This window comes from Heloderma suspectum, chromosome 10, assembly GCF_057233095.1.
Source record: "Heloderma suspectum isolate Gila_16-S chromosome 10, 16-S_ref, whole genome shotgun sequence".
NCBI lineage: Eukaryota > Metazoa > Chordata > Lepidosauria > Squamata > Helodermatidae > Heloderma > Heloderma suspectum.
Window position 1 is genome coordinate 16,909,366 of NC_139467.1, and position 11,673 is coordinate 16,921,038.

General features: G+C 46.3%; 1 protein-coding gene across 1 annotated transcript; it reads right to left on the reverse strand.

Moving 5' to 3' along the window:
- Positions 1-2,588: 2,588 nt before the first annotated feature.
- On the reverse strand, positions 2,589-10,839 carry LOC146337830 (protein NKG7-like). Its single transcript, XM_084816320.1, has 7 exons — positions 10,745-10,839; positions 9,978-10,008; positions 8,846-8,919; positions 8,212-8,459; positions 5,896-6,045; positions 4,569-4,703; positions 2,589-2,629 (listed from the first exon to the last, which is right to left on the reverse strand). The coding sequence occupies exons 1-7, from the start codon at positions 10,837-10,839 to the stop codon at positions 2,589-2,591; spliced, it is 774 nt and encodes a 257-aa protein (XP_084672446.1).
- Between the last annotated feature and the right edge of the window lie 834 nt (positions 10,840-11,673).

Below are 11,673 nucleotides of genomic sequence, written 5' to 3' on the forward strand. Positions count from 1 at the left end.
TTTTTTAATGTTAATTGTCACATGTATGTTTATTCATTTATACAAACATCCATCCATCCTTAATCTTGCCAACCCCCCCCCCCCGAAAACAGCACCAACCAATAGGCACCCTCCACTGCTAGTTTTCTGGGCCTTCTTGCAGAACCGGTGTTTCAGAACTCATTTCCAGGACTGAAAAGAATGCACTTGTACCAAATACAGTGAGGGCATTTTTAAGCCAACCCCAGTGCTCTAAAAATATCACTCTGTCTTCCCTAGGTGTAGTGAGCTGGTTAATTAACAAAACTGTCGACTTCACAGAGTTCTCTGATGCTGGTAGCAGACCTGTGTAATCTACCTTAACCAGCAGTTTTATGGTTAAGAAAGCAGACCTTTAACACAGGCTGGTAATTTGCAGGATATGTGTATATTCTGCCTTGAAGCTCTTTAGGCCAGCCAAATTACGTCATCCGGAAGGAAGAGATAAGGGTGTCTTGCCTTGATTCTCACAGAGAAGGGAGGATTTTACTCCCGGAGCTGGAATGTTCAAGCCTCTCTTTGCAATGAGTTTCTCAAGCTGGATGCTTCGATGGGGGAGGCCCCCCTTCTCCTAGATGTGTGTGTGTGTGCGTGCGTGCATGCGTGCATGCGTGTGTTAGCTTGCTGGTTTCGGGGAGGCGGGGGGAGAGGCGTTGCTCATGGGCTAGAAGGAGGCATCTAGCAGAGAAGCTTATAAGATGCAGCTTGCTCGCCTGCCCTTTGGTCTAGCTCTAAGGAGGAATATGCATGCTATCAGCCTAGAGAAAATTATGGTCCTGAGGAATGGCCTTCATCTATCTTGGGGACCCAGAGAGCCACTCAGGTATGGCAACAGCTTTGTCACCTGAAGGGAGGTATGAACTTTCTTTGCATGTATATAGTCTGCATCCATTTTCTATCAATAAACTGTCATCTTTTTGCACAAATGGATTGTTTCATCTGGGTAATCAAAAGAATCTGATTGATGACTGGGATCAGACAGAATCAGAACCCCAGATCAACACACTAGGAATGTTAGAGAAATCCGTTTTGGGGGGTAGAGTTCAATGGGTTTTCCTAGGCTCGCCCTCCTCCCAACTTCATTGTGGTTCCTGCTACAGCGTCTGACTTGATCTGCGGTTAGTCGAGGCCATTCATGGATTTTCTGGGAATTTTGTGCCGGTCTTCTATTTGCATAAATTTCTGAGCAATCTGCACAAATTACAACCAGATCTGTGTAATCTGAGCTCAGCTCACAGACACAGACGTACACACTGCTGGACTCAGTCAAGCCAAAAAAGGAACAGATTTCACATTGGCATACATATAGTCTTCACCTATATTTTGCAGTGTAGACATGCCAAAAAAGAGCCAGTGCAAATGAGGGGTGAAGGGAGGCACTTTTATTTATTTATTACATTTTATCTCATTTTTTTTTCTTCATGAAGCTCAGGGAGACATATATGCTTTCTCCTCCCCCTCCTCCTTGCATCTTTACAACCACCCTATGAAGTAGGTTAGGCTGAGAGAGAGTAACTGGCCCAAAGTCACCCAGTGGCTGAGCTGGAATTTGAAACCGAGTCTCCTGAGACTAAGTTGAACTCTCTTCTCCACTTCACCATGCTGGCTTTTGGGGAAAATCATCACACGTGTTAACACTGGAAATAGCCTTTTTAATTTCAAAAGTATCAGGCAAAGTCTAGAAAGATCACCAGGCAAGGAAACTGGGGGGTAGTTGGAACAGACAAATTATGGGTCAGAACACACCATTATGGGGGGAGGGGTTTTCTGGCACCAGCTGCCAAACAAGATTATATGCATACATGTTCAGATTTATAAAAAGAGGGTCACAGCTAAATTGGCAATCACACACAGATATTCATGTGTCAGAGCCACAAACACTTACTTGCACATGTGCGCACGCACACCCACGCACACCCTAAAAAGAGGGCCAGGGTAAACAACTGTCCTTCCTTAAGACAGCCAAATGTTTTGCTTCTTTCCTGTGCTCCTTTGGTGAAGCCATTGTCTGACTCATTCGCTGTCAAGAGATGCTGAAATTTTGCATGCCATTGCAAATCTTCTCAGCACAGCTTGACGGTTTCTGCTTGGGGGCAAACAAAGACCAAAGAGCAACTGCAATGGACAGAAGAGCAAACACTGGCAGCTATGAGCAGAGCAGGGCAGTTATGTGGACTAGCCGTCATAAAGAGTTATTTTCAGACAGGAAGGCCAAACAATGGGTTAGCTATCTCAAATGGACTCCCTTCTCAAAAGTATATTTTGTCTGAACCACAATTTACTTAACTTGGACATCATAGCGAGCCATGATTTGTCCAAAGGGGAAGGTGAGGGAGACAAATGGACTCCGCTTGAAGCCCATTTGCAATGGCTAAACCACGGACTGCCTATTACATCCAAAGTTGGACAAGCAAGACACTTTCTTTCATTGTGCCACCATTCCAGATGCCAGAATAAGGCTATACTTAGCCCAGCTAAATACCCCTGCTGCTGAGATATCCATGATACAAAACCAGCCAATCTGCTATTGGTGGTTCTTCAGGCCCCTATGGAAGAGTGGATTCCCAGAGTTAGGAGACGACCATTTGGTGAGTCAGCAATAGTAGCACACCTAGGGAGGGAGGGGGAAGGAGAGAAGAAAGATATTTTAGGGCTACCAAAGTAAAACTCAGCCAAACCAAAGATAGCTGCATCCTTTTTATAACAAGGAAGCTGCCGGACCTGCCAAGGAGCCATGTCTTCTATTTACAGGCCTTGCCTGCTGTTCCCAGAGCACAGAAGCTACCTATGGTTAATCAGTGGTGATGGAAAGGCACTCTGCCCATGTGCAGAGATATCCTCCCCTCGCCCCAAACCCCACAGCCATCCAACAGGAGCAAAGAAATAGTGTACTGGACAACATGTGCAAAGGATAGTTTCAATTCTGAAGAAGAAATTCGAGGGCCGAATAGTGCTCTGCTGCAACTGAGTGAGGAGGCATGAGGAGGCTAGCCAGGGAAATGACCAATGCAAGCCTGGTCTACCTATACAGGAGGTGGTAATGGAACATAAGGATCTGCCTTATGCTGAGCCAGACCACTCGTCCACCTAGCCCAGTATTGTCAACACTGACCGTCAGCGGTTCAGACGGTTCTCCAGAGTTTCAAGCAGGAATTTTGCCAGCCCTACCTGGAAATGCCAGGGATCGACCCTGGAACCTTCTGCATGCAGAACAGGTACTCAGCCAGTAAGCTATAGACCTTCCTAGAAATAGTATAGTGGATTGGACACTTCTGGCTGCAGGTGGGGGGGTCACTTTTTCTAACACTACCCTATGCCAGAAATAGGGGTGATGCAGGAGATTGAAAAAGGAGTGGAGTCTGATAGACTCCCCCTGGCCCGGCCTCCCAGACCCCACTCGCTGAGCCCTGGGGCATTGACGGACCCAGCCATCGAGTGCTCGGGAGCTCGGTGAGTGGCTGGGAGCACCGCAGCACCCCAGGGCAAGATCACTGGGGGCTGCCGCACCAAGGCCCTTCCTCCCCACGCTAGCTGTGAAGGAAGCCCTCAGTGGCACCCCAGTGCTCTTGCCCTGGCCTCCTCCTGAAGAGACCAGGGCGAGAGCCCTGGGGGCTGGCCACACCGAGGATAACAGATAGATAGACAGAGAGGAGGGGTGGCTCACGTGGCTTGGCGGGTGGGTGGGCAGGGTGAGCAGGGAGTCTCGTCGAGCGGGTATGGGCCACGCAAGCTGGGGGGGCAGCTTGCTGAGCTCCCCTGTCCCCAGACAGAGATGGGTCCGTCCATCCCTAGTCAGAAATAATTCCCTCTAGGCAGAAAATTAACTCACCAGGGACAGTTCTGGTCTAGAACTTTCCTTCTGGTTGTGTTAGGTCAGGGTTAGGGGGATGTTTTGAACTACAATTCTCATGTGCCCCAGCCAGCATGGCAAATGACCAGGGATTAGAGGAGTTGCAGTCCAAAATATCTGGGGAGCACCACGGTGCCTACTCCTGTGTTAGTTTGCTGTTTGTTGTTCACTTCCAGAAGGTATTTTTTTAAATATATGGAAGCATCCTTGACCTGTAATTTGAAATAGTAAAATCCAGAAAATCCAGAAAATCCAAAATCTATCTATCAATCATCTATCTGTCTATCTATCTGTTATCCTGCCTTTCTGCCCAAAAATGGCGCTCAAAGCAGCTAACAATAAATGCAGATTAAATCAAAAATCGTAATTAAAACCTAACATAAAACACAATTTAAAACACAAAAAGAAAAGAAAAGAACAGCACACATCAATTAAAAAAGCCCTCAGCAACAGACCAGCTTATATGCCGAAGGCCTCCCCAGATAAAAATGTCTCTGCCTGCAACAGAGAGAGGCTAACCTAGTCTCCTCCCTCGAAATGGCGTTCTAGAGGCTGGGCACAACTACCGAGAATTCTACCGCCTCATTGTCCTGAGCATCTCTAGCTTCGGCCTTGGCCTTTTTGTCTTAAGTGGTGGACAAGCGGAGTCTCCACCTGCGGGACTCCCCCCTCACCATCCCCACTGCAAAGCACAACTCACCAGTTATGGAATACAAAGGAATGGAGGCCCAGCCAAAGCCATAGGATGAACCAAACAGGAGTAGATAATGGGTGTAAGACTGGAAGATCTTGTGGGCAGCTGTGAAGACAGACATGGCAATCAAGTTGAGGGAACCTATAGCAAAAGGGGCGGGGAGGAAATGAGAATGTACTTTTTTGTCATTGACAGTTTATTAGATTTTTTTTCATTTCCCAATATAATACACAGGGTAAACTCTTCCCCCCACTCCTGCCCCCCCCCCGAGGACATACATCACCAAAAAAAGAGAGAGAGAGCACACACAAGGGCATCTCTGTTCTCTCCCCATTAGGTCCCCCCTCTTTTTTCATATCATCCTGTATTTAAAGAGTAAAGGCTTCATGTATAATAACCATGAAGCAAAAATTGGACAAAGAAATAGTTACATAGAAAAAAAATAAATAAAACTCAAATAAAAGGGCTGTGTCATGCACATCTCTTTGCTGGCCTGAACTGGTTTTGCAGTGGATCATATTACTCTGCATACACTTCAAGAAAATGTCCCCCATATTGATTAGAATTTATTTTATTTTAGTAATTTGGTGCAACATACGATCTCACAGGAAGTTACAATCAATGGATCTTGAATTCAATTGTGTATATTCGGGGTGTTATTCACTTCACGGTGTTGCAGAATAATACATTTAGCTGATAGTGCGGCCTCACCAAACCGTGCAGCATGCCCAAGAATGATGGCCATCCCTTGGGCTTCCACCAGTCCCACCCCCTTCCCCACTGCAGGTGCTTGTGGGAACCCCACTTCCATTTTCCCTGTAAAAGGGAAAGGATTGTCCTTACAGAAGAGAGGTAAGGTCAGTGGAGGACGGTGGCTCGGATTTTGGTGGGGCCATTCTGGGTTTCAGCCAGAACCAGCCAAAACTCTAAAAGAGATAACCAAGTTGCGTGACCTATTTTGGGGATAGAGTTCAGCATCTTCAATAGTTCCTTTAGAGTTCTGACTGGTTCTGACTGAAACCGAGAATGGATTCACAGCCCCACAGAAATTGGAGCCACCAGCCTCCACTGGGTGAGGCTGTGAATGCAAAACAAAGCAGGAGAAACTTAGGAAGATGCTTTATAGGAAGTCAAACCACTGGTCCTTCTAGCCCAGTATTGGCTTCCCAAACAAGCAGCAGCAATCCAGAGTTTTGGGCAGTGGTCTCCCCCCCCCCCCCAGCACTACCTGGAGATGCCAAGAATTTGAACCTGGGACCTTTTGCATGCCAAGTATGTGCTCCATCATTCAGTCCCAGGCCTTCTATTTTAAAAAGCCCCGCAGCAGCATTACCTGCACTGAAACTGAAGACAACAGCAGATATGATCAAGGACTTGTGGAATATCTGGTTACGTTCAAAAGAGATACAAATGCATAGGAAAGACAGGAGGCCGCAGAAACACCCCATCAACAGGAAGGCTCGCGTGACATGGATATGCGGGGCTGTGATCCAGAAAAAGAAAGCATTATACAGAGCAAGGTTTATGGGTGGAGTCACGATTCTCCCCATGAAAGAACGAAAACTCAGTTACTTCTGTCATCAGCCAGAAGTAGAATGTGAGTGCAACTGAGTTGACTGAAGAGACCCAGCATTCATTCATTCATTTCATTTCTATACCGCCCAATAGCCGAAGCTCTCTGGGCGGTTCACAAAAATTAAAACCAAAGAGCACACAATAAAACAATATAAAATATATAAAACATTAAAACCACAGCATACAATAGACTCAACAGTCACCACTTGCTGGATATAGTCGTTCCATTCAGCTCCCAAGCCAATTCTCATTTTTGGTAAGGAAAATGGAAGAAATGGTGGGAGAACTTGAGATGGTGCTTCCAGACAAGGCTTTTATGGTGCCATCATCCTGCCTTATTCATAGAATTTTATGGGGCATCCAAATGACAATGACATCTTCCACTTGTAACCCTCCTGTGTTTTCCCATAACTTCTTCCATTTCTTTTTTTTACTGCAGAAAATCCAATAAAGAAAAAGGAATTGCTACCCAATGCTTCTGTTTGGTAGTGCTAGGAGCCCACCATCTGGAAACACCGATTGTGATTTTCTGGGGGCCCTGTAAAATTCAGTGAACAAGGCAGGGCAAGCGCACATTAAAAGCCTCATCTGGAAGCACCTCCACTGTCAGGCTGCTATTTCAGAGGCAGGGGCTGTGAAAATTAAAATTAAAAAGGCACTCCTAAGTGTCATCCCATGTGGTCCACACTGTTGGGTGTGAGGGGGCAGCTACCTCCCACCCCAAGTTCCTAAGTGGTTCTGGAGAAAGCACACATAAGCACCACACGGTTTCTCACACAGGTCAGTGTGCAAAATGGTACACTGGCATGAGAAATGAAACAGCTGAGTTCCACAAACCAACTGTCAGGATCCCCTTTGCCCCCCCTACTGAGAACTCCAAAAAGCCAAATCGAACACAGACAAAAGGCTTCAATTCCACGGCTTTAATCCGCTTACTCCAATGGGTCATACGGATGCAAATTGGTAGTGCCTCACAGACTACAAAGGAAAAGCCTTCAAGGAGATCAAAGGGTAAATACAATCTTAAATTGCTGCTTCGGTAAATACAATCTTAAATTGCTGCTTCGGTAAATACAATCTTAAATTGCTGCTTCGGTAAATACAATCTTAAAGCCGAGGAAATCACAGACCAATCCAGACTCATTAAGAGTCCGTTTTGGATTTCTCCAACATCCCTAGTCAGGCTAACATTATTTCTGGAGGTATAGCTTGGCCAATCTGTTGCTCTTCCTTGAACCACCCTCTTTTACTGCATTAAACATTCCCCTGCTGAAAGCGTGTGGTGTGGTAACACTTTCCAGGAAGTATGAGAATGCGGAAATTGAGTGGGTGTGAATTAGGACATTATAATCCGATTGTTTTGAAAGCGATCTTCTGCCGCCTTTGTTGCGCTTACATGCAAGGTGTAGATTCCCCCTATGCTTCCGAGCCTGATGCAAAGTGCTAGTTTTAACCTATAAGTTAAACCTTAAAACCTATAGTTTTAACCTTACACAGCTTGGGACCACAATACCTCACGGAGCGCCTCTCCCGACACGAACCTACCCATATACTAGGCTCAACATCTAAGGTCCTCCTCTGGCTGCCTACTCCGAGGGAAGCTCAGAAGACAGCAACAAGGGAGAGGGTCTTCTTGGTGGTGCCCCCCCTTTGGAATGATCCCCCCAATGAGGCCCCCCTGGTGCCAACATTGTTATCTTTTAGGCACCAGGTTAAGACCTTTCTCTTTTCCCAGGCAGTTGGCAGCATCTGATAAGTTTTAATTGATCCTGGATTGCCTAATGGTTATGTTTGTTTGCTTGAGATTGCTTGTTTGAAGTTGTTTTAGATATAGGTTCTCGTGTCTGTTCATGTGTTGTTTTTTTATGTAAATGGCTTTTCATCTCTGTATACTGTATATTTAATGTTTTTAACCTTTGGAAACTGCCCAGAGAGCTTTGGCTATTGGGCAGTATAGAAATGTAAATAACAACAACAACAACAATTCTACCTTTACGGGGGGGGGGGCGGGGTCTGGTGACCAACCTAGTGTTTACACAAAAATATTTGACAGCGGGGGAGGGGGGGATCTTACCTAGTAGACTAAACCAATAGATTCTGCATTCTGACTGTAAGCAGACCTTCCAGAGACCACTGTGGACCATGCCTTTATGGGTGGTTTCCAGCACCCAGTAGGACGTGCTCAGGGAAGAGAAATGCAGCAGCAAACTGCTGATGGAGCTGATTCCACTGCTGATCCGCAAGAGCTGTATCAAGACTGAGAAGTCATTGTATGACGCTGCACTCGTAGCACTCCTTGAGGAGAGGGTGGTGGACGATGTGCTGTGTGGAGGGCAAGGGAAGGAGATGTTACCATCATTAACAAAGAAGGGGAAAGCCGCAAGGCAAACAGTGCCTCAGGAGGCAACAGAAGCACCTTGGACAGCTCCTTCAGAGTTCTGCCTGGTTCTAACTGAAACCCAGAATGGATTCACAGCCTCACTGAAATTGGAACCATAGCCACCACTGACTCTTATCATAGAATCATAGAACAGTAGGGTTGGAAGGGGCCTACAAGGCCATCGAGTCCAACCCTCTGCTCAATGCAGGAATCCAGTGTAGCGTAGGTGTAGCGTAGACGGACATCCATTTTCAACTCTACTTGGAGTCTTCTGGGTTTGGCCTTGGCTTCTAGATTTGACTTGGCATCTGCTTTCCCCAGTTCATACCTCTTGGGCCCATGACTCACAGCTGGCACCGGGGTTGCCAGGTTGCTGGAGCCTCGACCCTCAGAAGGAGGAGCCTTGGAGATAAGAGGTGGTGCTTAGCTCATCAGTGGCAGAGCTTGATGGGGGTAGCGGTGGGGCTTAGTGACATGGGGGTGGCAGTAGCGGATGGCAACTGGCAGCAGAGCTTGGTAGATCAAAGGGATACCTGATGGAGATGAAGGTTGAACTAATAGCAAATGTTCTCATCAAGCCAAGTAGAAAACAGCCCAGCCGTTCCCTTGATTCTAGCCCTAAATGCTGAGATTTTACTTCTTCTCCTGGACATCCTGGGAATGAGGGTAAAAAAGACCCTTCTCCCTCCCACAATACGTTCTCCCTCAGCCACACCTTTCTGCCTTTTGGGGTTGCATCTTTGCAATCAGGGGTGAAGATGGAAAAATGGCTACCTTTTCTGAAAGAAATCTGGTTGCCTGGGCTACCACAGCTGTGCCAACCACTCCCAAGCCACGTGACTTCTGACCAATCAGGTTCTTGGGGCTTCTGTCTATGAGGGTTCTGACCAATCAGATGTGTGTTGCCCAGTAATGGGAAGAGCTGTTATTGGGGGTTGGTGAGAATCCCACACATTTCCATGAAGGACATTCTGTCCTAATTCATGCTCTGCTAAATGGGTGGGAAAATCTGCCTTCTTCGTACCTCTAATACCCAGGTATGTCATGAAAGCGAGATCAAACCATAGGAAGGAGATCTAATCCAGCCAAGTAATGTTGAACATGGCCACATTCATCACCTCCCTAATTGTGAAGGACACTCCAGGTTTCCTTGTCTCTGTCCGTGATAAATCATTTCAGTGGAGGCTGGTAGCTCAGATTTCGGTGGGGCTGTGATTCCATTCTGGATTTCATTCAGAACCAGCCAGAACTCTAAAGGAGCTATCCAAAGTTCTGAACCCTATCCCCCAAATGGGTTCAGCAACTTCTTTAGAGTTCTGGGTGGTTCTGACCTAAACCCAGAATGGATTTAAATCCCCACCAAAATTGGAGCCACCAGCCTCCACTGAATCATTGTTCCTAATTTTTGTTCTTTTTCAGAATGCTTTTTCCTGGGGGCGGGGGGGGGGATTGAAATACACCAGCTTTCCCATCAACGTGTTAGTAAACCACCTATTGAATGCGGACATATGGTCCATTTACTAGCAGACCCTGTGTCAGAACCTAGTGCACAACAGGCTATTGAGGAGCAAATGGATACCTACAGCTAGGGTGCCACTTAAAAAGGTAAAGGTGCCCCCAACCAGTCGTGTCCGACTCTAGGGTGCGGTGCTCATCCCCATTTCTAAGCCGAAGAGCCAGCGCTGTCTGAAGACGCTTCCGTGGTCATGTGGCTGGCATGACTGAACACCGAGGTGCACAGAACGCTATTACCTTTCCCGCCGAGGCGGTGCCTATTTATCTACTTGCAATTTCTTGCTTTCGAACTGCTAGGTTGGCAGGAGCTGGGACTGAAGACGGGAGCTCACTCCGTCACGCGGCACTCGGGTCTCGAACTGCTGTCCTGCCGACCTTCCGGTCTGCAGTTCAGCGTCTTAACCAAAAAAGAGGATAAAAGACATGGATTTGCATAAAATTTGAATAAGTTGATTTATATGGGTAGAGACCAACTTAGAAATAATTACCATCATTTCAGTACAAATACAATACATCTCACCTTAGAGGGGTAAAACTGTGACCAGGTGACATGCGTGCCTTGCTCAGTCTGCTGTCCAGATGCTGTTGATGGGCAACTTCAAGGCTCCTGCTCTCCTTTCTTACAGTTACCTTTAAACTGGACCTGGACTAGAAAGCCCTTAAAATAGAGGACTGTATTCTGTGAAGTAGAACACATGGCCACCCTACTTACAGCTCGAGTTGCCAACTACTCAGCTGGTCCCTGTAACTGTGCCCTGAGCGCAGCGTAATCTGCAGCAATTGACAGGTGATAGTCTTTGTATCCATGCTGTAATCAAACCGCAATTAAAAGTGGAGCAGCAAGGGATGGTTAAAGAGTTGGCACTCCTACATACAGCGGCAAGAGAGACACTTCTGCAGTTTGTAATGGTAGGGGAGTGGTGACCAAATTATCTTGCAGGTGGAATAGGGGTGTTAAAAGTACCCAGCAGAGTCCCTGGTGTCATCTTTGAAATGCTGGAGGGTATGGTGCTACCAGATTCTAGGCAAGTACCTCCTTTGGCTTGTGCAAGATTATGATGAAGAACCTCTTCGGATAAGGCAAAGAAATGGACCTGCTTTCTCCATCAGCTTTGGAAGGTGTTATATCGTGAAAATAAAACACATGGGCATAGTTTCCTTGATTATTCAGAAGGTTCATTTCTGACTAGGGTTGGGAGAATTTCCCCTATGAGGAAAAGTTACATCTGGGACTGTTTAGCTTAGAAAAGGCGAGTAAGGGGAGACATGGTAGAGGTGCACAAAATTATGCATGGTGTGGAGAAAGTGTGATAGCAGCCACATGCAAGAGGACCTTTTTCTTTGCCATGCCTCAGTTGTGTAATGACCTACTGGTTGCAATGCACCTGCTGATCTCTTTGAAGGTTTTTAAGCTGGAATTACTTTTTTATTCCAGCAGGCCTTCCCTTTTTAGAACTCTTGTTCCTCTCTGTTGACTGTTATAAACTGTTTTTATGCTGTGTTGTTTTTATTGTTGGAATTTTTGTTACATTGTTTTTACCTTTGTACACCACCAAGAGTATTTCTACATGGGTGGGTTATAAACTGAATAAATAAATAAAAGATAAATACAGTGGATAGGGGAACATTTTTCTCCCTCTC

Excerpts from the sequence above, each read along its gene's own strand:
- LOC146337830 (XM_084816320.1), bottom strand. The coding sequence starts at position 10,839 with ATGGATACAAAGACTATCACCTGTCAATTGCTGCAGATTACGCTGCGC. Across the intron at positions 10,009-10,744 it reads AGTAGTTGGCAACTCGAGCT|GTGGTTTACTAACACGTTGA; the intron begins GTAAGTAGGGTG and ends CGCATTCAATAG. Across the intron at positions 4,704-5,895 it reads TGTCTTCAGTTTCAGTGCAG|GTTCCCTCAACTTGATTGCC; the intron begins GTAATGCTGCTG and ends CTTTTGCTATAG.